Source organism: Muscardinus avellanarius (assembly GCF_963383645.1).
Source record: "Muscardinus avellanarius genome assembly, chromosome: 11".
NCBI lineage: Eukaryota > Metazoa > Chordata > Mammalia > Rodentia > Gliridae > Muscardinus > Muscardinus avellanarius.
Window position 1 is genome coordinate 100,584,401 of NC_137797.1, and position 27,507 is coordinate 100,611,907.

At 37.0% G+C, this 27,507-nt stretch overlaps 1 protein-coding gene across 1 annotated transcript; it reads right to left on the reverse strand.

Moving 5' to 3' along the window:
* Nucleotides 1–3,083: 3,083 nt before the first annotated feature.
* On the reverse strand, nucleotides 3,084–27,391 carry LOC308269630 (vomeronasal type-2 receptor 26-like; the record flags this gene model as incomplete). Its single annotated transcript, XM_080704997.1, has 8 exons — nucleotides 3,084–4,015; nucleotides 12,158–12,281; nucleotides 12,910–13,131; nucleotides 15,366–16,175; nucleotides 20,626–20,923; nucleotides 21,376–21,536; nucleotides 26,883–26,975; nucleotides 27,353–27,391. The coding sequence occupies 8 exons, from the start codon at nucleotides 27,389–27,391 to the stop codon at nucleotides 3,084–3,086; spliced, it is 2,679 nt and encodes an 892-aa protein (XP_080561123.1).
* Nucleotides 27,392–27,507: the final 116 nt, after the last annotated feature.

The following is a 27,507-nucleotide window of genomic DNA, read 5'->3' on the forward strand; positions in this document are numbered from 1 at the left end:
GCAGAAAAGAAACAAGCAGCGCCACAGCAGTGCCATATTGCCTCGTAGCACCCAACTCCAGAGCCAGAAGGAAAAACCAGGACCTGAAGTGAGCAGCTGCAGATCAACGATTGTAAGTCATCACTTCTTCCTACGCAAATAACAGCTACAGCTTCCAGCAGCTGAGCTCACCATGCCTTTCAGGGATCCAGGATGGAGCTCAACACCAGAAAAGAAACCTGCACTCCTCACAGCCAAGGGTGTCATGGGTACACCGTCTTGCCAGTGGCAGTCAAGTTAACCACACCTGCCACAGATCCAGACCAGTACGCACCAAAATCATCAGTGAAACTGTGGTCCAGTCCCCGCAGGAGCACTCCCAGCACTGTGCCCCCAGGGACTCATGAGCTGCGATAAACTCCCTGGGTCTGAGATTTTGTGGTTCAGCCTATGAAAGAGTAGTGGTGGCTGAGATTACCACACTCTCCAGAGATCCAGAGTAGCTCTCAATAACACCCTAATTGAAGTCATGGTTCCTGTGGGAAAACACACAGCCCAGTGCCCCAGGAACCCACACAGCCATGATAAACTCCCTGGTCTGAGATTTTGTGGTTCAACCCAAAGAAGGAGTAGTAGAGGCTGAGATTACCACACCCTCCAGAGATCCAGAGCCGTGCTCAATAACACCTTAAGAGAAGTTGTGGTTCCTACTGGAAAGTGTGGGGGGAGACCTCTACGCTTAACACTAGACCCAACTAGTCAGATCTTCGAGATCACTCAGACCTCCCAGTTGTGGTGAATGGGAAGAAGTAAGACCAGCCCAGCCCTAGTTGTGGATAACAGAGACTACTCTGCTTACCTGCCGACACCTCTAAATTCCTACTATGAAGACTGGAATTTCTTCTTTTGTGAAGTGTCTATTTAGTTCACTTGCCCATTTTTATTGGGTTATTTGTTTTCTTATTCCTGCATTTCTTGAGTTCTCTGTATAGTCTAGATATTAATCTTTTATCAGAGGAGTAGTTGGCAAAAATCTTCTCCCATTCTGTTGGCTCTTAGTAGAGGTTCTTGATGGTTTCCTTTGCTGTACAGAAGCTCTTCAGTTTAATGCAATACCATGCATTATCCGCCTTTTAGTTTTTGTGCCTTTGAGGTCTTGTTGAAAAAGTCTTTACCTGTGCCTATGTGTTGCAGTGTTGGACCTATGCCCTCTTCAAGGAGCCTCAAGGTCTCTAGTCTAATTTCCAAGTTTTTGATCCATCTTTTTTTTTTTTTTGGTGGTACTAGGGTTCCTGGAAGCCCTTCCACCTCTGGGCTACACTCCCAGACCTATTTTATATTTTTTATTTTTGCAAACAATGTCTCTTAAGCCAGCGTGGCTGGCTTCGAACTTGTGTGATCTCCTGTCTCCGCCTCCCAAACACGGGGATGACAAGCGTGCGCCACCACGCCCAGTGTTGATCCATCTTGAATTGATTCTTGTGCGGGATGAGAAAGTGGGGTTTATTTCCATTTTTCTGCATATGGTTAAACAGTTTTGTTGACACCATTTCTTGAACAGGCTATCATTCATATGATCCAGCAATACCACTTCTGGGTATCTACCCAAAGAATGGAAACCAAACTACCAAACTAATGTATGTGTATCTATGTTTATAGCTGCACAATTCACAATTGCCAACTATGGGAACAACCAAGATGTCCATCAACAGATGAATGGATTACAAAACTATGGGATATGTACACAATGGAATTTTACTCAGCCATAAAGAAAAACACAATTACATCATTTACAGAAAAAAATGTATAAAACAGGAGAACATTATGCTAAGTGAGATTAGTCAGTCAAAAAATAAGAAATTATATGATCTTCCTAATACGCAAAAGCTACAGAGAAAATGGGTCATCGGAGGAACTCTAAACAAAGAAAGAGATATTATATATGAGCAAATATGGTGACCAGAGGGGATGAAAGGGGAAAGAGAGAAATTATGTAATGTTCATGATGCACATTAACAAACATATCAAATTCAATCACTAAGCCAAACATGAGAAGAAAGGAGAGAGAGGGAATGAGGTAGGAATTGGGTAAGGGCTAACTGGGTGATATATGAATATATGCCTTCCCCATCTTATACTTCATTAAGATGTATGACTACAATGCACCAAAATTAAAAAAAAATAATCCTCTGTCACTAGAGAGAGGGGAGGAGTAGAAAATTTCTGACTGGATTAGAAAACCACACTCTCTCATTTGAAAGCTCCTCCCACTCAGTCGACCTTCTCTACTAAGGTGTTGAGGGCCCAGTGAAGAAGCTTTGTCTTTTCCCCAGATCCTCCTTTTGCCTCCCGAGGGCTTTGCCTAAGCTTTGAGTCATGATGATTCTCCTGATTACATCACTCTTTAGATGGCACAAAACCCAAAATTTTAGTTTAATTTTCATGAGAAGAATAATGAATAATAGTGCATTACTATCTTTCTACCATTAAATACTATGCTTTCTTAAAATATATTTTTGTGTAAATAAGAATAAAATCAAAGCCAGAGTACACATCATGTGAATATATTATTTGAACAGAAGTGTTTTCACATGAATTATATTTTAGTCTCACCTAACCCTTTGCTAGACCTGCACATGGTTTTTTGTGGAGTTTTTTTTGGGGGGGTTGGTTTTTTTTATGGTACTGGGGATGGAACCCTTCTAACTCCGGAGTACACTCCCAGACCTATTTTTTATATCTTTTTGGGAAACAGGGTCTCTTAAGCCAGCAAAGCTGGCTTCGAACCTGCGCGATCCTCCTGTCTCCACCTCCCAAACACGGGGATTACAAGCATGCACCACCATGCCTTGCCACACGTTTTTAAAGGACAAAAAACTATGATTAAAAGAACCAAGAGACAGATAGACTGAGCACCTTGATCAGACATAGGGGTGTTGAATTAACTTTCTCTCTGACCTCAGAGCCAGTTCTCAGGAACAAGGAGACGCCCATGATGACAGAAACACTTTATCACAGGACAGGTGTCATTCTTTAATGATGTTATAATCATTTCAGGCCACTATTTGGATTCTATTTTCATAACATTGTTCATTTTTTATCAATTATGTCACTTGAAAATTATTTTGTTTTATGGAAGGAGCTTGCTTAAGTAATTTTCTTTTTGAATAGCTGTCTGACCTCAGGAGGATGACATAGCACTTGGGAAGGAATATACACCCCAGTAGGCCAGCGCTGGAAGCCAGGATCGCGAAGGACTCCACAGCCACCATGGCTCTGCCTTTGGTGCTCAGGTAGGTGGGTAAGAAGCAGATCCACACGCTACAGAAAACCAGCATGCTGAATGTAATCATCTTGGCCTCGTTGAAAGTGTCCGGGAGCCTCCTGGCCACAAAGGCAATCATCAAGCTCAGAAGCGCCAGGAAGCCCAAGTAACCCAGGACGCAGTAGAAGGCGGCGGGGGAGCCCTCGTTGCACAGCAGGACCAGGTGGCCAAACTCTGCCTGTGAGTCCACATCGGGGAAAGGAGGAGAAGTTCCCAGCCACACCATGCAGATGCAGCCTTGAATCAGGGAGCCCAGCACGACGATAGCGTTGGAGCCTCGGCTCACCAGCCTCATCTGTGATGCCTTTCCAGGCCTGGTGGCTTTGAAGGCCACCACCACGATGAAGGTCTTTGCCAAAATAGCAGAAATGGCCACAGAGAAGACAACTGCAAAGAACACCTGTCTCAGGGCACAGGTGGCTGGGCTGGGCTGACCAATGAACAGCAAGGGGCAAAGGAAGCAGAGCATCAAGGAGACGAGGAGGACATAGCTGAGGTTTGTATTATTTGCTCTCACGATGGGGGTGTGTCGGTAGAGGATAAACAGTCCCCAAATCAGAGCAGTGAGGACAGAAAAACTAATGGCCACAGAGACCAGAACAGCTCCCAGAGTGTCTTCATAGGACAAAAATGTCGGGATTTTGGGGAGACACTGAGTTCTCTCCTCATTTACATAGTGATCTTCAGTGCACTTGACACACTCTTCCATATCTGAAAGGGACACAGGTGAATTTCTATGTTCTCCTGGTCATATTTTAAATACATATATAACAGAAATATATGTATAACAGATCATTTTTGAGTTCTGAAAAAATGTACTTGCATTCATTGGACCTTAGCATTGAATAAATAGATGAATACCTTCCATGATGTCAGGCAAATAATCTACATCATTTTTGATTCCATAAAAAATACACATAATAAGTTAAATTAAACAATGAGAAGGAGCACCAAATATTTTTTAAATGATGTTGAGAAAAAACCATACAATGTATCAAAAATATATGTGGTTATCTATGAAAGGAAGACAGAACACATTCTAAAGCTTGTTTTAGTTATAGATGGCCAGTAAGACAAGTTAATTCTAGTATTTATTGAATATAAAAATTGGAACTCTTTAGTGTTTTCTCAGTTACACTTTGATTTTTGTATCAGGTCTACAAAGAATATAGTTTTTCTTTATTACTTATAATGACATATTATTCTGAAAGGAATCAATTTTAATCTTCTGATCCATAGTCAGATGTGTTATCCATTGTACCATGGTTCACTGCTTGAAAGGAATCCATTTTAGAGGGATATTTTTGTTATGATGGAATAAATTAATTTTGGTAAGCTCCTCAGAAACTTTATAACATTTTATTTAAATTTCTCATTCAAGCTCAAAATCATTTCACAAAAAGCTTTTGATGTGCATTTTGATATCTTTCTATTATTTATTTTAGTAATTTTTCTACACATAATTTCTTCAAATCAATATATTTTGACTGGGTAAATACATTAAAGAAACTTCAAAATACAGGGATATGTACAGGGTTATATTTCAGGATTTGACTTCATTTACTCTGAAAGATGTTTGTATATACCACTGTGTGTGTGTGTGTGTGTGTGTGTGTGTGTGTGTGTGTTACTGGGGATTAGACCCAGGTTCATTCTATATGTGAGCTTTACCCTGGCCCTATTTTTATTTTTATTTGGAAGCAGGGTTTTGCTAGGTTGATGAGAGTCTCAGTACTTGCGCAGACTCTCCTCAAACCTTTGATCTTCCTATCTTAGCATCCCAAGAATTAGGATAACAGGTATGGGGCACCATACCCACCTTATACCAACATTTTTTTTTTATTGGTTCACTGTATTCATACATCATAGTGGGATACAAACTTTTGTAGACATATATGCACGCATCGCCCAGTCAGCCACCACCCGATCCCCACCCCATTCTCTCCCCATCCCTCCCTCCTATGCTTGGCTTAGTGGTTGATATCTAGTATTATAGCAATTTATCCAAAATTAAAAATGATAATCTCACATAACAGTTTCATTTGTCTGATACCAAGCTTTTGATGACTTAAAGATAACATTTCAATATTTCTTTTTACTTTCTTTCTTACCAGAGAATATTTTTTTCTATTTTTTTAGGTGAAACTATCATATATTTATATATTTATTTTTCAGGAAAAAAAATCTATCCTAATATGGAATATGGACTCTAGATACCCACAACGATCTTGAAAAAGAACAAAGCTAGAAGATATATATTTTCTGCTTTCAAACCATATAAAGCTACAATAATTGAAACAGTGTAATACTATTCTAAAGGCAGATATATAAACCACTGGAGTTAAATAAACGCCTAGAGCTAAATTCTTCCCTATATTGTCAAGTTATTTTTGACAAGGTTTACACGAACATTTGGTGGTGGAAATAATAATCTTTTAACTAAATATTGTTGAAAAATAATAATTACATGGAAAAGAATAAAATTGGACCCTTACCTAATCCCATATAAAAATATTAACTCAAAATAGATAAAAGAACTAAATATAAATCTTGAGACTATAAACTTTTAGGAGAAAATCTGGGTCATAAAACCTCACAACATTGAAATTGGCAGTGATTTCTTGGATATGATTTCAATGGCACAGGCAACAGAAGAGTATACAAACTCCCTGAAAAATAAAAAAAATATTGTATATCCCAAGACAATGTAAACAGAGTTAACAGTTACTAATAGAATGGGATAAATATTTCCAAATGCTATATCTGAAGGTATATTAATATTCCAACTAGAAATCCTAAAAATTAACAACAATAAAGGCAAACAATACCCTTTAGAGATAGGTAAAAGGCTAACATAAGTAATGAATCTCCAAAGAAAACCAATCTTAGTTGTCTGTTGGATGAAAATTCTTTTTTCTCTGGTTCTGGTGTGTGTTACCTATTTCTTCTTTGTAGTTAATCTCTTTGAGTATTTTCTCTAGTGCTGGTTTTGAAGACATAAATTCCTTCAGTTTCTGTTTGTCATGGAAGCTTCTTATTTCTCCATCTAATTTGATAGAAAGTTTTGCTGGGTAGGAAATTTTTGGCTGGAAGTTGTTTTCTTTCAGAATTGGGAATATGTTACTCCAAGCCCTTCTGGCTCTCATAACTTGGTTTGGGAAGTCTGGAGTGATTCTAATTGGTTTGCCTCTGAATGTCACTTGGCCCTTTGCTTTTGTTGCCTTTAAGATTCTCTGCTTGGCTTCCACATTGGTCATTTTGACAATTATGTGGCGTGGGGATCATCTTCTCCGATCCTCTCTAAAGGGAGTTCTATAAGTTTCCTGGACCTGTGTATCAACCTCTTGCTCTATGTCTGGAAAATTTTCTGCTATTACTTCCTTGAAGAGATTGTTGATCCCTTTGGTTTCACTTTCTTTTCCCTCCTCTATTCCAATTATTCTTAGGTTAGCTCTTTTAAAATGGGCCCATATTTCTTCAATATCAGATTCCTGCTGTCGGATATTTTTTTCTAGATTAGAAACTATGCGTTCATTTTTGGAATGATCCTCTTCTAAGAGCGAGATTCTGTTCTCCATGTGTTCTAATCGGTTGTTTGTGCTTTGAATTGAGGCCTTTACTTCATTAATTGCATCCTTTATCTCTTTTTGGCTCTGTCTGAGTTCTTTTCGAAGCACCTCTATTATTTCTACAGTTATTTTCCTGATTTGATCTTCTAGAAATCTCTGATTTTCTGTTTTATTGGGTTCTGATGTTGTGGGGTTGTGGGCATTCATTGCTCCAGTATTATTCCTCTTTCCCATGATTTCGGAAGTTTGTGCCTTCTCTGGGTTCTTCCCTTGGGTCACTATGACTTCACTTAAGGTGTTCTGGATCTCGAGTCTGTAGTATCTCTGACCCCACTACTCCTTTACTGGGTTGTATCACAGAGTCTCCGACCCAGAGAGTCGATAGAGGCTGCTTTAGACTGTGGGGGGTGCCAGGTTACGCGTTCTCCTATGGTGTGATATCTCTGCCACCATCTCTCCCCCACTGGGTCAAGTCCCAGGGAGTACAGTACTGGGATTTCTCCTCTGTGGCCCGCAACTTGACTCACTGTTCTTGAGTACGCAGATGTAGCTGTACTGGATTCGGTGAATTCGTTGCTGCTGCCGCTGTGACAATATCGCCGCTGCTACGCCCTCGGCCGTGGTGCTGGCATTTTTCTTCTTGGTTTTGATTTCCACTCTAAATCCCTGCAGCGTGTGCTGAGCTCAGCCACTGGGAGCTTTAGATGTTCTCTGCTCTGAGAAATCCTGCCTGGCTGTTCCGTTGCGGCTCACCTCGGCTTGCTGTAGCAGTCCGGTGAACTCGCTGCTGCCGCTGGCAGTATGGCACTGCTGCCGTGTCCTCGGTCGTGAGGCCGGTGTATCTGCTCTGTGGCTCTGATCTCAGTCCGCTTTCTCTCTGGAGCCTGGTGATTTTTTTGTTTCTCTGGTGATGGTGTTTTCTGGCTATGGAAGGCGCTGATTTTGTGGTAATGGAGATTGGTTGTTAGCGGGGCTCTTAAGCCCCACTTTTCTCGGTCGCCATCTTCCCGGAAGTCTCTTATACCATCATTTTAATGAGAAAATTTTACTTATTCAAACGTGAGTTTATGTCTCACAAATTATTACTGAAACTAATATTTAAGTACTCTATAGTTTTATGCTGCTAATATCTCTTCCTAAAGAATAATGCAACTCAGGTTTTTAGAAACAATGACTTTTATGAACATCATTAACAAATGGTGGAATATGCTATTAGTTATGCATATTCCCTCTTGTTTTCTCATGTATTTTATTTTTTGTTTGTTTTTTGTATGAACGTTAAGTCCTTGGAGTTTTGTGAAGAAAGAACACATAATATTTAATTTCAAGAGAAAGAAATGGAGAAGTGGGATCATTCAAGAGAGAGTTAAATTGCATATGGATGAGATGTTAATAAGCCAAGGAAAAGCCATCGGGTCATAAAAACAATTTGAATGCATATTAAAAGACTGAATTGAGAAAATGTCATGTTTGCTTTTCTTACATTTTCCATGCTACAGTTATTTGATTCTAAAACACTGTAGATAGGGAAGATATCTTAAAAAATACTACAGAAGTAGAGAATGTATTTGAGACATTGCAAAAAAAGGAAAGGAAATGGTACAAGAGGAAGAATTTAGAAAAACCATTCGCACATTACTGGAGTTGAACAGATGATGCAGTAATTTACTGAGGAAGAAAAAATAAGGAAAGGTAGAATAGTTAGTGGGAGTTTTATTAGGCTGCTGAGGCTGGCTTAGAACCTACTATCCTCCTGTCTCAGCCCTCCCAAGTACTGGGATTACAAGAATGTCACGCCAAGCCCAGCGTAAGCAGAATTCTTAAAACCACAGAATTCTAGAGCTAAATTTTATAAGCCATTAATATTGATGAGATTCATAGTTTAATGAGACTCCTCAGTTACCAGTATTTGCTTCTTTCCAAAATCAAATGATATTAAAGTAGAGGAAGAATCCATCCAATATTGTCATGTTTAAATATTATGGGATTCTGAGTTAAAGAATTGCACATCATTTATCACAGATAAGGGTTTCATCAAAGACATGAGAATCACAAAGGTCATTATATGGAATCTATGACTTCTTGGAATTTTGACCTCAATAATGTGAGAGAACTTTGGTTTTCTCTGTTTTTGCCATGAAAAATCTAAATCCATGTATGTGTATTCAAAGAATTAAACCTAACAAACTTTCTACAGCAAAATTACAGAATTGGATTTCCAACTTACACTCATGTTTCTAAGAATAAGTGTCCCCCCAAAAAAGAAACCTTTTCAGTATTTCTCCTATAAACAGGACCACAGTTCTGTGTTCCGTCTTTCACCCTCACTATCCATGTCACTCCTAGAAATCCAACCTGAGTGTGCAAACAGGAACTTCATATAATGATACAGAAAACATTAAATAACATATAGATTGGATACCTACAAATGCATGATGAATATTTGAAAATAAATGGGCAATTTTATTATATCGGTTGAATAGTTTCCCCTACAAGAAATGCTAAAACCCTAACCCCAGATACCTGTGAGATGCAACCTTATTTGGTAATAGGGTCACAGAAGAATTAATTGAGTTAAGAGACGGTCGCCATAATGGTCCCTGATTTGGTATACTTGGTAGTCATAATAGAAAAAGAAAATAGCATATGTAGACAGAAACACTGGAGGGAAGTAATATAAAAACAGAGAGAGCCTGGAGGGGTGATACCGAAAGAGGAAGGACCAAGGTTTGGTGGCCACCAGTGGAAACATCAGGAGCAGGAGAGGGCCCTCCCCTATAGGTTTCTCAGGAAACATGACCTTGCTGACACCCTGGTTAGAAGTCCTGGCTTCCAGAACTGCAAGATAATTGATTTCTGTTACTGCTTACAACGAGTAATGATGGAAAACACAAAATGAGATTAGTAAAATTGGCTCGACTTGTCAGCAATCCAATTTTATAAACTACTACACTTCTTAAGTCATTTTGCCAGGTGTGGTGGTGCACATTTGTAATTCCAGTATTTGGGAGGCTAAAATGGGAGGATCGTGGTTCACAGACAGCCTCATCTACTTTGTGAGGCCCTTTGCAACTCAGTGAGAAGCTGTTTCAAAATAAAGAAAAAAAAAACAGAGCTGGGGCGAATCTTGGAGGTAGAAACTCCCTGGTTTCATCCCCAATATTGGAAAAATATAAAATAAATACACAAACAAAGAAATAAATAAGTACAATAAGTCATCTCGTATGAGAGTGAATATAAACTTTAATGACATAGTAAGTTTGAAAATGAAAAATACAGAATATTTTAACTGTGAAAAATCTCACATAGTATGACAACCATTTTTTGCTCCAAAAAATAAAAATAAAGTTTTCATAAAAATAGAAGTTAAATATGAAAATAAAAGGAAGTGATACATACAGAATCACATTCAAACATGAACATTTCCAGAAGCAAAAAGAAATACAAAATAAGAAATGGAGAAACACCGCCGATGACTACAGCATCTAAATAGGACGGGACTCTGCTCAGGCAAGTTACCAGAGAAGGTGACTAAGCCCGAGAGATGTCCAGGGGAAATGTGGTGGAGAGCTGTGCAGGAAGTCGGTTTGCCAAGGAACTGGACAGAGAGTTAGATACAAACTGCCAAGCCCAGGACTTGGTACCGTGAGCTGTTAGCTTTGTCCCTAGATATGAAAGAGCCTCAAATATTATCCTCAAATGAACAAGGGCCAGGAACACCATGCATGTGTTTATTAGATCTCGCTGTCTATCAAGGAATTAGAGAGTCCAAGAAAGGCAACAACAACCTTTGTTACGTATTTAAATGACATGTACTTGGTCTCAGTGAATCACAGATATTATTTTACTCAATTAGCCCCTCCGTTATTTCTGTTGAGAATTTTACTGTCAACACGGCAATTGTCATTTGTATGCGCTCTATCTTTTCTGCTTGGCTGCTTTTAGATCAGTTTCATTCGTTCTTTGTGGAATTCTGCTTTTAACCACAATCTGTGTTGATACATAAATTATTTTTACCATATTCTATATGGAATGCTTTGATCAGCTTATGTAAATATGGATAAGTATAAATATTTATACTTTAATCATTGTTTGAAAATCATCTGATATTAACCCTCCATGCCTGTCTGTCCTCTATCACTTCCATTCTTTCTCCTGGGATCCACATCTCCTTCCATCCTGCTTACCTGACACCGTGCCTACATGGCTGTGTTGTGAATAATTTGTTCAGATGTGTTTTCCCTGCCCTAAATCTTATTATGGTCCTTCCCAATCATCTACTAACCCATCTACTGACTTTTTAATCTAAACAGCTATACTCTTTATTATTTTAATTCTTTTGTTGGTAATAGAGTTCCTGGAAACCCTTCTATCTGCAGTATACACTCCCAGACCTATTTTATATTTTTATTTGGAAACAGGGTCTTTTAAGACAGCGCGGCTGGCTTCTTACCTGCGGGATCCTCCTGTCTCCGCCTCCCAAGAGCGGGGATTACAAGCGTGCACCACTCGCCCAGCTATTGTTTTAATTTTTGAACTAGGAGCTGAACTCAGAGACATTCTGCCATGAGTCACACTCATCACCCTTTTTCCTTTTTATTTTTATAAGAGTCTTACTAAGTTTTGCATGCTGGCCTCTAACTTAAAATCTTCCTGTCTCACGCTTCCAAATGGTGGAATCATAGAAGGTATGTGCCACCGTTTCTGGCTTATGCTCTTCTTTCCTAAAGAATGATTCATAATTGTTTTTAAAAAATTATAATATGATAATTTTGGTCCCCTCTACATTTTTATACATAGTCCTATTTTATTATTATTTCACATTAATTCTTTTTTTTTTTTTTTGCAGTACTGGGAATGGAACATAGGGGTTTTCTACCTCTGAGCAACACCTCAGCCCTATTTTTTTATTCTTTATTTTGAAACAGGTTTTCACTGAGTTGCAAAGGGCCTCACTAAGTAACTGAGGGCGAACGCACACTGCGATCCTCCTGTCTGGGCCTCTCCAATGCTGGGATTACAAGAGTGTGCCACTCTGCCAGGCTATTTAACGATAATTGTTGAGAATCCTGAGAATCCAAGTGGAGATTTCCAGGAGGTGTCACGAACCTCAAACACCGCAGCCACCTGTCAGCCGTACCTGCTCGCTGAGGCAGGAACAATGTGAGGTGCTCTCCCTCACAGAGTTCAGGGTTGTGTCTCTCAAATTTTCACTTTGCTTGTTGTGGAACCATGTTTCATTGTGTAATTTTCCACATTCAGAATGATTTTTATAAATGCCTACCTGATACATTTGCGATCTCCCCTTCTGGGCAGGGTCTGCATGAATAACAACAAAATGGTTTCCCTTCAGGTGCGTCTTTTTTTAATCCAGGTTCACAATGAGCTTTGCAATCAGCAGAAGGAGTCTGTGTAAGAGAGGTGAGAAGAGGGTAAGCTGGTCCTTAAACAAGTTGAGAAGTTGTGTGGGGGGAGGTTTTAAGCTGTTTGAAGCACAATATTTTAAGCAGGAACTTCTGACCTTCTGGAGAATGCCTACTGGCTGTTTTGTTCCTTGGTACTATGTTGTCCTCTCTGTTTAGTATACCATTTAAAATTTTCAGGAAATAAAGTATAAACATGATATGCGTATTATGGTAAAGTTAGTGTGCTTTATTACTATGTCTATTTGAGGAGACTGTTTTTATTCAAGAATATCATTTATTTTCCTTCATTGGAGCCAGATATTCAAATTATCACTGATACCATAAGCTTTCAAAAATCCATATTCTCAGAAAATTGCTTTGGTGATCTGTTTTACTATGTAGGCAAAAGGTCCATTTAATCTGTTGCAGAAAAGATAATCTTTTTTTTAAAATTCTAAATAAGTAAGTATGTTTTTATGATAATTCTGAGGCCAAGAAGTTCCTATGCTTGTTACTAAGGCAAAGTAAGAAGTAAGGTTAGTGTCTGCCCAGTGGAATCCACACATTTTCCTACTCTCTGAGACCTCTGCGCTGTGAGGAATGTCCCCAGAGTACCACCGAGGATGCTCACCTCAGTGTAGTGCTCACCCCACGTGATGAGTTCATCATTTAATGACAAGTGGCCGCTGTGTGCTTTGAACGTGAACTCTCCAACCTTCACCTGGGCTGTGGTGCCATTCAGCAGAGACTGATAGTTAAAGATGTCAAGCCGGGTTGTGGACGTCGTCTCACTCACAGAGGCCCCCTTACCAACACTTCTTTCAAGTTGGCCTCTTTGCAGGAATGGGTGGAGCTAAATGTGAAAATAATTTTTAGAACTTGAGCCCACAAAGAATAGTAGTAGAAATAAATCTTATTACTTCAATGCAACCTCATTTACACTTCCTCTTTAAATACTTATATAGGGTTCAGTATGTACCAGATGAGGATCTACGTCTATATGTTCTACATATAATAAATAGCCAATAGGCCACATAAAATCTTTGTGTGAATTACTATTATCAACCTTCTTTGCAAATATAAAATTAATTTTCAAACATCACACTGATAGTGATGACACCAGAACTTTTTAAAACTAGTTCCTCATTTTGAGGAAAAATATAGTAAAGGATTTAAAAATCAATACACAGTAATTCCTCAATAAAATATCATTTAAAAAAATTTTTACTTCTCAATAAAATATTATTATTCATATATATATGTATGTATGTATATATATATATATATATATATAGTGTGTGTGTGTGTGTGTGTGTGTGTGTGTGTGTGTGTGTGTGTGTGGTGGTACTAGGGTTCCTGGGAGCCCTTCTACCTCCAGGCTACGCTCCCAGACCTATTTTTACATTTTTATTTGGAAACAGGGTCTCCTAAGCCCGCATACGCGGCTGGCTTCGAACCTGCATGATCCTCCATTCTCTGCCTCCCAAGTGCGGGGATTACAAGCGTGCGCCACCACGCCCAGCCATCCATATTATTTTACAAATATAACATGAATTATTTCAGTAAAAAACTGATGATGTGAACCTAGTTTTTCTAACTTACAAAAGAATAAGCTGAATTTCTTTGAATTCATATCATTTTCCAATCTTATCAATTTTACACAATTCATTCCTGCTATTATCTGGAATATTTTAATAGAGTCTTTAAAATTTTTGATTCTAACTTGTGATATAAAAGCATATATTATTCCTACCACATTGAATATCAATAAACTTTTCTATAGAAAGTTAAATTTGACAATATGTTTCAACTAGGAAGGAATTTTCCTGGTGTGCCTGAGAAGTCCTTGTTGATAACCACTTATTAATATAATAACTTAATCTTTCATTGAAATGCATGACATTTCCTTTCATAGGAGACTTACATCAACAACATATGCATGAACATTTCACAAGAAATCTCTAAAATTAAAATGTAGAAACAGGTCCATTGAAATAAAAAACATGCATTACAAATATTGTAATCTGTGCATTAGATGATAAATATTTAATAAACTTGTAGAATATTGGGAAAGGCAAAATACCTCAAGAGAATGTATACATTTTATTTTATTTTTATTACTTTTTAATGAGCAAAATCAAATGACTAAAACCAAGAATATAAATATCAATAAAGGCTTTTACTAGGCACATCACAGAATTTAGGTCACAAAACAAACTGTTTTCCTAAAAACTAGAAAGATAAACAAGAAAAAAATATCAGGTTGCTGGAAGAAGCAGCAGGACTGGGGAACTAGTGGGAAAACTTACACCAGAATTGATGCTGTTTCAGACTAAGTGTCGACTAGTCAGGGAGATGAAAGCCCCTAGAGGCCTAGGCTTGTGGAATTGGAGGAAGGACCCTTTGTCATATGTGTTCACCAGGGTCTCCACCAGTTTCTCATAGTTAAAATCACAGAGTTACTTTCTCCTTTATCCAGCAGGGGGAGCAAACAGTATTTTGAAACATGCCCAGAGTATTGTTTTTCACCTTTAAGGGAAACTGCTTTACTAGAGCCTAATCCAGCTGGGCAAGAAAATGAACACCCTACTCAGGTCCCTTCTAGCCTTCCTGTCTCACCTGAAGGAGAGTTAAAGAGATGAAAAGCACTTAATAAGGTCACAGCCCGGGGCACAGCCAGGCCCACTGCAAAATGGAGGACTAATCATCAGAGATAAATATATTCAAATACAGAAATTAATGTATAGTAGAAAGAGAACACAGAAGTTTGAATGACAAGGACTGAGTACATGACCCACCACTGTGTCCACTTTAATTTTTAAACAAGCTACTTACTCTTCGTAAGGAAAAATTAAAAAGGAAAAAAAATCCCTTTTCAAAATAGGACAAAAGAAAAACTCTAATGTGAGATATTAGCATCACTAAGACATAAAGATCCCTTCAAATGGTCTATATCAATGCTTATGAAAGTCTTCTAAGCTAATTATCTAATTTCCCCAGAATATTAAAAATAATAAAGAAAATGTTTAAACACAGGCCAATCATAGCTTATTTCCCTAGAAAAACACAAGAATAAGCCGCTGCTACCTGCCAAGGTTGAGGAGTCATGCTCCTGTCTTTCTCAACGAATTCTTTTTCCATTCGAAGCGAGAGTTCTTCATGAAGAGCCTGGGCAATGGCCTGCACAGCAGCGTACACCTTGTAACTCTGGGCTGAGGTGTTCATGTCCCAAATGTGCAAATCTTTACCTGCCAGGGTGCCATTTTGTGCACATCGATCTAATTTTCTGGTTTTATGTTTAATCAAATGTGGGCATTCAAATATCATAGACCACACATCCTGGATAAAGATATCATGAGGATATTTTGCAGGGTGAACATTCCTGAGAAAATCTTTAAAACCAGGAATTTCATCCATGTGGACAGAAAATGATAATCCTCCACCAAAATATGTGTAACCTGGACGTGGTCCAAAGGGTATTGTTGTTATATCCCAATCAGAGGTTGTGACAAAGATTCTACAACAAATATTGTGGGAAAAAATGTTATATACAAATCTTAGAAGAGAATATGTGTCACCAAAAACAACAATGACAAATGTAGTTGAGATTTTCATACTGAAATAGTAACTGTCAATTATATCCTCAGCAGGAAACTGTGGAATCCTTTCTGCAAATGCAATACACAGTCTATTGTTGTCCATTTCTTGGGTCATGTCTCTGAAAAATGTTTCTCCCCTGATGTCATCTGGAAACACAAGGCCAACCCAGACCCAACCAAAGTGCAGCAAAAGTCGGATGATCCCCTGATACAGAGCTGCAGAGTCCCTGGGAAACTGGTAGAGAGACGGGAGCTGGACTTCGTCCCTGAGACTGAGGCCAAAGGGACCATAGCTGATCTGAATAGAAGACAAAGTTATTGCTTACACAAAATTATGATGCATATTATCAATAATTTGATTTATTTATTCTCTTACATGTACTGTAGAAGAAATAAAACAATTAAACAAGTCACTTTGTGAAGAAGAAATAGTCATACATTATTTCACTCATCACCTAATATTTACTTTTATATACCGTGTCCCCTATTACTTTAAAACTTATACCAAAAAATTTTGATCTACTTTTATTATGTTAGTATTGTGAATTTTCAGATATTATACACAATTTCAGATTTTCTAATATTGAACTTTATGAATTATGATCATAGGAGTAATGAAATATTATGCTCTAGATGTTTTTCGTCAAGCTACAAAGATATCATCATTTTTACTCAGAAAAAAAAAATACATCAAGCATGTTATAATTCACAATAGAAAGAAGTCTAGAATGCCTGTGTCTACCTATGTCTTCCTGTTATCTTTTGACTAAATATTGAACAATTACATAGTGAAGAATATAAGCTTGATTATTTTCAGTCCCTTCCTGTATAATCTTTTGTAGTCAAGTTCTCCAGTTACTCCCATATTGCTACCCTACTTCAAAGAAAACTCCATTGAGTTGTCTTTGCTTTTATTCCTATATGTCTCTTGATGTTCCCTTCTGAGGCTTCTGTATCATATATTTCTGTGGTTTTTAGTCTTTTAAAAACTAGGTCATTGTAGACTAATTTGATAATTTAGATGGCTATTTACCCAAACTCATTTCACCTAATCTACTTTTGGCCGAAAACTGTTGGTCACAGCCCAGACAGTGAAGAAATCCAGAGGATCATCAGAAATAACATTGAAAATTTATGATCCAAAAAAATGCAAAACATAGAAGAAATCAAGAGATTTCTAGACACATCTCATCTACCAACATTAAACCAAGAGGATATAGAAAAACCTAAAATGACCGATAGCAAGCAAAGAGAAAAGGCAATAAAAATACTCCTGTCAAAGAAAAGTCTAGGCTCAGGAGGCTTTTTAGCTTGAATTTTACAGTATCTTTACAGAAGGACTAAATGCAATGCTTCGCAAATTTCTCTATGAAATTAAGAGAGATAGAATGAAAGAGGTGAAATTTAGACCATAGATTCTGAAATTACTAGAAGAGAGTATAGCACCAGCAGTTCCACATCCAGACACAGGTAGAAACTTCCTCAATAAAACCCTCAAAGATGATTAAACAGGGATTAATAAATGGGGTGGCATGAAACTAAAAATTTCTATTCATCGGAGAAAACCATCAAGAGTCCATAGAGAGAGCCTACAGAGTAGAAGATATTTGCCAACCATTCCTCTAATAGAGAGCTAGTATCTATAAGATACAAAAGACTTAAGAAACTTAACATTGAAAATACAAATAAGTAAAAAGACACTTCACAGAAGAAAAATACAAATGGGCAATAAATACATCAAAAGTGGTCAACCTCATTAGCAACCAGGAAGATGTAAGTCAAAACTACACCAAGAGTCCATCTCACTCTAATCAGAAGGCAGTCATTAAGAAGTTATCAATAAATACTGGTGAGCATGTGGGAAATGGGGCCACTTCTACACTGTTGATGGGATTGCAAATTAGTGAAGCTGCTATGGAGATCAGCTTGGAAATTCTTTGAAAAACTGATGATGGATCCACCATGTGATCTAGCTATACCATTCCTGGGTATCTTTCCAACACGGATAATGAGAAAATTGTAGATATATGTGTGTATCCATATTTATTGTAGCCTAATGCACAACAACCAAATTATGGAAGCAACCTAAGTGTCCATCAACAGATGAGTGGGTGATAAAATTATTTGATATGCACACAATAAAATTCCACTCAGCAATAAAGAAGAAATTTATGTCATTCATAGGAAAATGGGTAGACCTGGAGAAAATTAAATGAAGTGAGATTAGCCAATCACAGAAGCTAGGGATTAATTGTGATATCAGTGGGGCTTCGAATAGTGGAGGAAAAGCTCTTTGGAACCAGGGAGATGGTTCAGGGGAAGTGGGCATGGGGGAGAGGAAGAATCAAAGAAGCAATAATTTCCATTGATATTAAAGACATATGTGAGGATAGCAGCGCCAACCTCAGTATTGTATGGGGAAGGATGATAGGAGGAGGAGCTTGGAGAGAGCCCAGCGGGTGCTGTGTCCATGTATGTCACTGTCAACTACATTAAGATATAAGACTATAATGTACCAATAGAGACATAAAAACAAATAGCCCAATAAAACATGCAAAAAGTTGTTTCTTCCTTTTTCCTTGAAATTGGTTCCTCAGTGCAGCATTCCTCTTCTCCTCAACTGATTTCTAGAATATCGTCCACATTATCACTATAAACTTACTGAAACTTCCATCTCTCTTGAAGTTCCCAACATCAGAAGGCTCCATGGCGCAGACCAGGATCTTCTCTCTTTTTCACAAACACCTATTTTCTAAATGACCTTTCAAATTTATATGTTCGCCCGAGAATTTTTACCCAGCTGTGAAGCCTCATATCCAACTGCTCATCAGCCGTTAAATGTGAATACTTAAGAGACACTTAATATGTATACCAATTCAAAAACCTTGATTCTTAAACATCAATGCTCATTAAATGCTTGGGATTTTTGAATGAATGAATAGCTACTTTAATATTTAAAGAAAAAGGATGAAAAAAATCTATAAATCACAAAAGGTTAACATCTATATTTAGGAAGACTACAGAAAGCAATTTAAGAAAATTTTAACTGATGCAGTAAGAGAAGCAAATTTAATAGATAAAATTAAATATTATCATCTTTTTAAATTTTGTTGAAATTTCATGGTGTGTATATGAGTGTTATTTAATAAGTCTATTTTATGTGTACTTACATTTTCCCTGAAATTGTACACCCTTAACGGATTTTTTTTCCAGAAATACATATTTGAAAGATGGGCGTGGTGGCGCATGCTTGTAATCCCAGTACTTGGGAAGCTGAGACAGGAGGATTGCTAGGTTCAAAGCCAGCCTCAGCTTCTTAATGAGGCTCTTAGCAACTTAGTGAGACCCTGTTTCCAAATAAAGTATAAAAGAGGTATCATAGTGTAGCCTGGAGGTAGAAAGTCCTTGGGTTCCTTCATCAGTACCATAAAAAATACATACTTGAAATGCATTGAACAAAAAGGCCTATTTTGTTTAATACAATGGGAAAAACTGCATTTGTTGATAAAAATGCAAAAAAATTTTTAGCAAGAATAAAAGAGGAAAGAATTTATACTCTAACCCACACATGACCAAGGTTAACACTCTTTCTCTCTCTTCTCTCTCTCTCTCTCTCTCTCTCTCTCTCTCTCTCTCTCTCTCACTCTCTCTCTCTCCATATATATATAATGTTTAATAATATGTGTTAAACAAATATGCATGTATATAATAAAAGAAAATTCACCAACAAAGAAAATAAAGATTAAACAAGGAAAATCATTAGTACCCTCTTCTAATAGATTTTTAAAAATAAACATGGGGGTTTCAAGAGAAAAGTAAACTGGGATTCTTATGTATCATTACTGTTAGAAAAAGACTAACACACTTTTAGTAATAATTTTAAATTCTATTATAAGGCTTACAGATATAAACACATTTGACTCAGAAATACTATTATGCAAAAAATATTTAAAAGAAGTTGTCCCTGATAAAGGAAAGGTTATTTTTTTAAGACAAGGGCACAAATTTAAATACTCTTTATTGGAGAGGAAATTGAAAACAAACTCAAAGTCTTAAAAGCTAAATCAGCTAAATGAACTGTTAGAAAAATGTTGCAATTTAGCCGGGTGTGGTGGCGCACGCTTGTAATCCACACGCTTGGGAGGCTGAGACAGGAGGGTCGCTCTGGTTCGAAGCCAGCCTCAGCTACTTAGTGAAGCTCTCAGCAACTTAGTGAGACCCTGTTTCCAAATAAAATATAAAAAAGGTCTGGTAGTATAGCCCGGAGGTAGAAAGCCTCTGGGTTCCATCCCCAGTACCACCACCAAAAAAAAAGTTGGAATTTAAATTGATATCAAAGAAAATATTTCATCATAAATTAAAGCATTCATAATATGTACACTTCACAAATGGGAATAAATCTAAAATCTGTGACTAGAATTACCATACCCCCATATAACTAAGATGTTTTACTTCGCATAGCAAAAAAGACTGGATGATGATTCTAGTACTGAAAAATGTACTCTTGGTCAGTTTGCAGATTATCACTATTATCATCTATATACTTTCCTCTATTTAAAAGCTTTCAAGGGGGAATTAAACCATATAAATACATTTTTATGTTATAAATTATATTTTAGAGAAGAAAATAATTAAACAGTAAATTATTGAGAAGGTACATACACTATCAACACAACAGGAATAAGTGCAATCTGGGGCATACAAAAAAGAAGTATTTTTAACTTTAGAAGCCCGATATTTTCCTTTACCTGTGGAACATTATACAGAGATAGCACTCGGGAACCCTGAGTTGTTATTGATGTTGAAACGCCTCCTACCACAGCCACCAGCTCGCCTTTCTTCTCCATCCTGCAGTTGTAATTAGGGACTGGAGGACTCTTTCCTGAGAGCAGAGACATGGAACTCACCACGGCCTTCATCTCAGTAAAATCAACGTTGAAGATAGAGAAGCCCAGAGACAGATTGAACAACAAGTTCACGTCCTTGTTGATTTGTTCCACAGCAAACACCATGGCCAGCAGGTGCTGATAGTGCTTAGGAAGAGCTCTAGAATGCAAAGGAGAAAAGATAAAAAGTGCAAGTGTAAAATCTGTGACATGAACAGGACATTCTAAGTTGAAAATGTTGAGAAATTGGTTCCCAAATAAATCAAATTGGCAATCAGATTTATGGTCAAATTTGCAATTTTGGCATTATTTATGTCCACTTGGATTCTGATAATGTAAGGTCAAGGGAATAAAATGAATGAAAAATGGCAGAAATCACATTCATAATTTCATAGTGTTTTTATTCCCTTGGATAATGGGATATATTCCAGCAAGAAAAATATGTTCCTAGATTACCCACGACCATACACAAATATAATGTTGAATAAACTAATTTAAACAAAAAAATTTCACAACACAGTATATTGCATCTTTCTCCAGGGATAACTAAATTTTCAACTACAGAGTGTATTTTATACCTGTGTGCGCAGTACAGAGAAGTCACATACTTACACGAAAACAAACTCTGGCAAATAGATTGTATCCTGAAATCCAAACATATATCTGATGTCCAGAAGAGTCGCTCTTAAGGAAAAGAGTCCGCCAATAATGACATCTCCATCTTGATGGTAGCCAGAAGCAGAGATCGCTGACGAGAGGCTAGAACTTTGCTCCTGGAATACAAAGAGAACGACAAAGAGAAGAGAAACAGAAGAGAATTTCATACTAACTCTGACAAGTGTTAGTGTAATTGCCTGCACCTCAGAAATGTATTCTATTGAGAATCTCCTCCAGAGCTGATCAAGACTAGCAGTACTTTATTCAAAATGCATGCCTCTCCACTTCAGGTGGGGCCAGTTTATATGGCTTTGGTTTGGGCCTGATGCAAGTGTGCTAATATGTAAACAGTGCCTTGTTTTCTCTTAGTGTGTTTGATTTGCACCTGCTCAGCTCTCAATTTATGGGGCATTCATGCCGTTACTGCCCGGGCTCCAAGGGACCACAAGCTCTCTAACTTCACATCTGGCACCTGATTCTCATCAGAAAAACATCATCAAAAACAATCTTTAAATCATAAAACACTCCTAAGGATTTCTATCCCTAGTGGGTTCAAATTAATTAGAGATGCCAGATAATATGATAGATTACTATACTGAAATTATTTCTGCATGAGTCAAGAAGCTTTATCCAAATGCTATTCATAGTATTATTAAAAGTTACTGAGGCAAGAAGTCATAGAGATCAGGAAGGAGGATATCAGAGAGCATAAGGCTTGAACAGTCAAACAAAGAAGGCATTACTCTGTGTATATATCTCTTCAAAATACAAGCCAAATTTTTATTAGACAAAATCTTTCCTGATCATTTCATAGAATTGATATATGCCCATGCACATATGAATCAATAAAGACAATGGATTATAAAAATACAATAGTACATAATTTAACTGTGAATTAGTCTAAAATCATATCATTTGCAGGAAATGCATGGAACTGGATATTATTACATTAGGAAATATTCAAAATAAAAAAACACAAGTATTACAGACTCCGTCACAAGTGTGGAATCAAGACAGGAGTGCAAGAGTAGAAGGGCCATCTCTACAGGAGAGGAAACAGGTGGGAAACTAGGATAGAAGGGTTAAAGAGGGTGTGGAGCATGAACATTTCCAAAGTATGTCACAATCAAGTCTACCACAATGAAACTCATTGTTCTGTATTACCAATATGCCATACTAAATATAAACGCTTCATGAATGAAAAAGAAACATTTTAGAATTCTCCTTTATGAACCTAGATGCAAAAATCTTCAAGAGAAAACTAATGGAAATTGAAAATTTAGTTTCAGTCCTATACAGTATGATTAATTAAGATTTGTCTCTGGGATATAAGATTGGTTCAACATACACAGGTCAATAAATGTGATATTGTACATGAGAAGATAAGGTAAAAATAATAACATTCTCTCAATTGAACCCAACGAAACACCTACAAAATAAAACTTGTTTTATGAAAATGATTTTATCAATTTAATCATAGAAAAAATTTATTGCCATAAATATTGGTCATATGATACAAGCCTACAGCTAATATCATAGTCAATGGGAAAAGCAGAAAGTCATCCTCTAAGACAATGTACAAGGTAAAATTCCTCATTTTCCATGTCTAATTAGCATAGTAGTAGCTGTACCGGAATGATGCAAAACAAAAAAAGAAATTAAAGGTACCAGAGTGTGATGAAAGTTGATGTGAATCTTTATATAATTATTTTATGCTATGATACAAATATGTCAAAGAATTTCATAAACACCTCGATTTCCCAAAGACCTGGAGAATGAATGATTGGGCCGCAGTGTAAAGCCACAAGAGGGTACTATCTCACTCCAGGACAAGCACAAAACGCTAAATCACTTAAATCACTTACATGAAAAGAGTTGACTCTATTAGCTATGTTTTCTTTCCGTACTTCTAGTTTGTTCAAAATGCAGAACATTGGTTAGACATTAATAGAGTGAGTGAATTGTTATTAGCCAAGTGAATAAGAGTTGAAAACACTAGACCAGTGTTCAGAGTTTTATTGTTCTATAAAATTTAAAATTTCTGCTTCCTTTCCCCTTGTGCAGCTAGCAGTGCAGCAACAGAAAAGACCTGAGGTCCCAGTGACCTTGTGAAAAAAGGGAATCCCGCTACAGAGTGCCACAGCTGTACAACACGGGCTTACGCATCTTGTCACACAGCCTACCCTGGTAGTCATGGCTTCCCACCAAGGTCTCCTTGACAACCTGATTTCAAATTCTCTTCCCTTCCCAGGATTTTATATCCTCTTTTTTGTTTATGTTTTCTCTACATTATTTATTGTCTTCCAACACAGAATGTAAATTAGCGTGGAATATTTTACTATTTCTGTACTCACTAGAAAATATCTACCATGAGGGAAGGAATGTTATTTTGTAAGCTTGTTGTTTCTCTATTTCTAAAATGTAGAATAGCACCTGAATCAATAAGTGTGTGTGTGTGTGTGTGTGTGTGTGTGTGTGTGTGTGTTCACAGTGGATCAGATCTTATTTCATTATTCTTCCCTATATCCTAGTAAACTGTCAGTGGTCTGCTACTCTTTCTGTATTTAAAATATGGGTAGCCGGGCATGGTGGCGCACGCTTGTAGTCCCAGCATTCTGGAGGCTGAGACAGGAGGATCAGGGTTCGCGGACAGCCTCAGCTACTTAGTGAGGCCCTCTGCAACTCAATGAGACCCAGTTTCAGAGTAAAGAATAAAAAATAGGGCAGGGGCTGTAGCTTGGAGGTCGAATGCCTCTGGGTTCCATCCCCAAACCCGCAAAATAAAATAAAATAAAATAAAATAAAATAAAATAAAATAAAATATGGGTAAATTGGCAATCTACCCTTTATATGCGTAAATAAAATGTTCTTTTAATGCTGGGAAAACTTTTTTTGTTTTTGACGTAGTGGGGTTGGAACACAGGGGCATTCTACCTCCAAACTACCCATCCAGCCCTATTTTTTTATTCTTTATTTTGAAACCGGGTCTTACTGAGTTGAAAAGGGCCTCACTAAGTAGCTGAGGCTGTCTGTGAACCACAATTCTACTGCCTCAGCCTCCCAAATGCTGGGATTACAAGTGTGCTCCACCATGGCTGGCCAGTTTTTCTTTTGCTCTTCTAATTTTTAGCTATCATGGAAAAATTCTATATGCTATTGACCTTTGTTACTTTCTTAAAACTAAATGTAATTTGACACCTTAAATTCTGTAAAAGATTTTTTGTTTCCTATTATATGCCTATTAACACAATATTTGAAATAGAAGTACTTTATAAATATATTTAAGATTACTGTTAGGGTAATCTATCAGTTAATAATAAGAAAAAGTTTGCAATGTAATCCAATTAAAGCAAATTTGTTTACTATTTAAACTCTCTTTCCTCTGAAAATCTAAAACTGCATACAATATATTATATCCAAAAATTATACTTTGATATTTATTTTTAGATTGTTGACTCTTCCTAAACATTACAAGAACATTTTCTTCATTATAATTTATAGTCCCTCTGTGGAAAAACACAACCAATATAATCTGGATTCACAGAAGGGTAGATAGATGGAGAGCTAGATAGATGGATAGCATATAGACAAAAAGAGATATTTTTTATGAGCAATTGGATCAAACAATTATGGAGGCTTAGAAGTACCAGTGTCTGCCATTTACAAGCTGGACTTCCAGACAGACAATTGATATGATCTGGTCTTGGAACCAATGTCTAAAAACCGGGTAAGTTGATAGTATTTAGAGTTTGAATTACAATGATATAATAGAAAAAGTTATTTAGTATTTCCAGACAGAGAGAGATACCCTTTGACATAGAAAGTGTTCAGATATAACATTTTTGGAGTCTGGTGTGAATAGGCATGGAAATAGGAGAAATAAGAGAAACAGTGCTTCCAATGAAAAAGCAATAGAAACATTTCAAGATTCTCTAAGGAGTAGAATTACTATTACTACAGTAGTGGAAAAAAATGAAATATACCTATATTACACATCAAGGCATGTATAAAACCTTAAATTAGATTTTGAACATAAGTCAAAGGACAGAACTATATGTACAGTGTAAAAACAAGAAAAATCCAACACTATGTTATTTGGGAAACAATAAACAGGGAGTTCAACTATATTGATATTTTCAGTCAATATTATCATACAAGTGTGCTTCTGTAATGAGAAATTTTTAAGGAGTGTATAGAAATTTTAATCTTTTATTTATAATAAACAAATCAGAAAATGTAGATAAACATTGAGGGACTGTTGGATGATATGGCTGAGGCAGCTTTACCTGATATCTATTGCAAAACAGTTGTCCACTTACAGTACCTTTAAACTGGTGTGCATTTGGTCAGAGTCTGATAGTTGATGGCTAGTGACTCATTCATTTCCTTTTGCTCCTGCCAGAAGTTTAGCTATATCTTCAATTTAGCACAAAATCTATTTGTCAGGGAAACACGACAGGCCATAATTGAGAGCTGGGATAGGCTAAGATGTCTTCAAGTCAACGTTCCCGTAGGCTGAGTTTTGGTCTCATTTTATGTGTCTACACAATTCCTCTTAAATCGCAGGACTTTGAGCGACATACAACGCCTGTGTCAAAACAGCCCACATTCACATGATGTGGCAGATGTTACGCATCAGTTACTTCTGAAACTTTGTTAATGGCTGCCAAGCGTCGGCCGACCTTCCTCACTGCACTACAGTCAAACCTGAGCTCAGATGCCAAGTGTGAGGGAGAAGCCTGTCATGTTCCTCTTCCCATGTTAAAAGGTAATGGTGTGCACAACATCAGTCCTTGGCTATAAAAAGAAATACCTGAAAGATATGTTTCAGGAAGAATTATTTTGCAGCTCTCCTTGTGCTTTTAATTGTAATTATTTCCTTTCCATCAGCTTTTAAATCTCCTATCTTGATACACACCCATGTCCTGACAACTCTGACAGTGGGCAGTACATTGAAAAAAATCCTTTCTCTCTAGGGGAAGAGCTGGATGAGAAAAACCTTGTATTTATTTTAATTGGTCTTACCATGCCGCTTTTGTGTATTGGTATGGGTAATCTAGCAAAATATATTTTCTTCATTTCTGTTTTTTAATATTAGTGTTTCCTCATTTTTTTTAGTTTTCTAGCTAAATATTTATCAGTTTTTCTTTTCTGCTTTAATATTACTAGAGGGTAACACTGGATTATTTGACATCTTTGCTTTTTCTTGATGGAGCCATATATTGGTGAACATGTCCCCTTTTAGAATGCTTTTTCTTTGTCCCTTGATTTTGGTATGCTCTATTTCCATTTTTGTTCCAATATAATATTTGATTTCTCTTTTGGTTTTCTCTTTGATTAGCTGGTTCTTCAAGATAATGTAGTTGATGTTCCATGTACCTAAAAACGTCTACTTTTCCTTTTGTTCTGTATTTATGGTTCCGTTGCGGTGTGTTCTGGAAGGTTTGCCACAGGATTCTCACTTTCTTAAGCTGGTGAAGACCTGTTTGGTGCTCCAGGCTACGGTCTATTCTGACACTGATGCACGAGGATTGAGAAGAGTGTGCAGTTTGCTCCTGTGAGAGGGGATATTCTGTGTATGACAGTTAGTTTCATTTAAATTAATCGCAAGTCAAATCCTGTGATGCTTTTTGATTTCTTATGTGAATGAGATATCCATTGCCGATAGTGGGGATATTGACATAGTTATCTATTATTTTATTGTGGTCTTTTTCCCATCATATCTCTTACTATTTTATTTATAGATTTAGTCTGGTATATATGTATATAGATTACCATATATAATATTTAAAATGGGCATGTCATTGTGATAAGTTGATGCTATCATAATTATATGACATTGTTAATCTTTTTTAAAGTTTTTGATTTATGATCTACCCTAACCAATGCAAGTCTATCTATGCTCAGTATGGCTACCATTTGCATGGAATACCTTATTCACTCCTTCATTTACTGCTAATTTGATTCCCATGTTGGCAGTATGTGCTCAAACTTTCTCATTCTGTTTTTAATTTATTTAGCTACTTTGTTATTTTCATTAGAGAAATCCCATCCATTTTAATATAGTAGTATGATATATAGCAATGC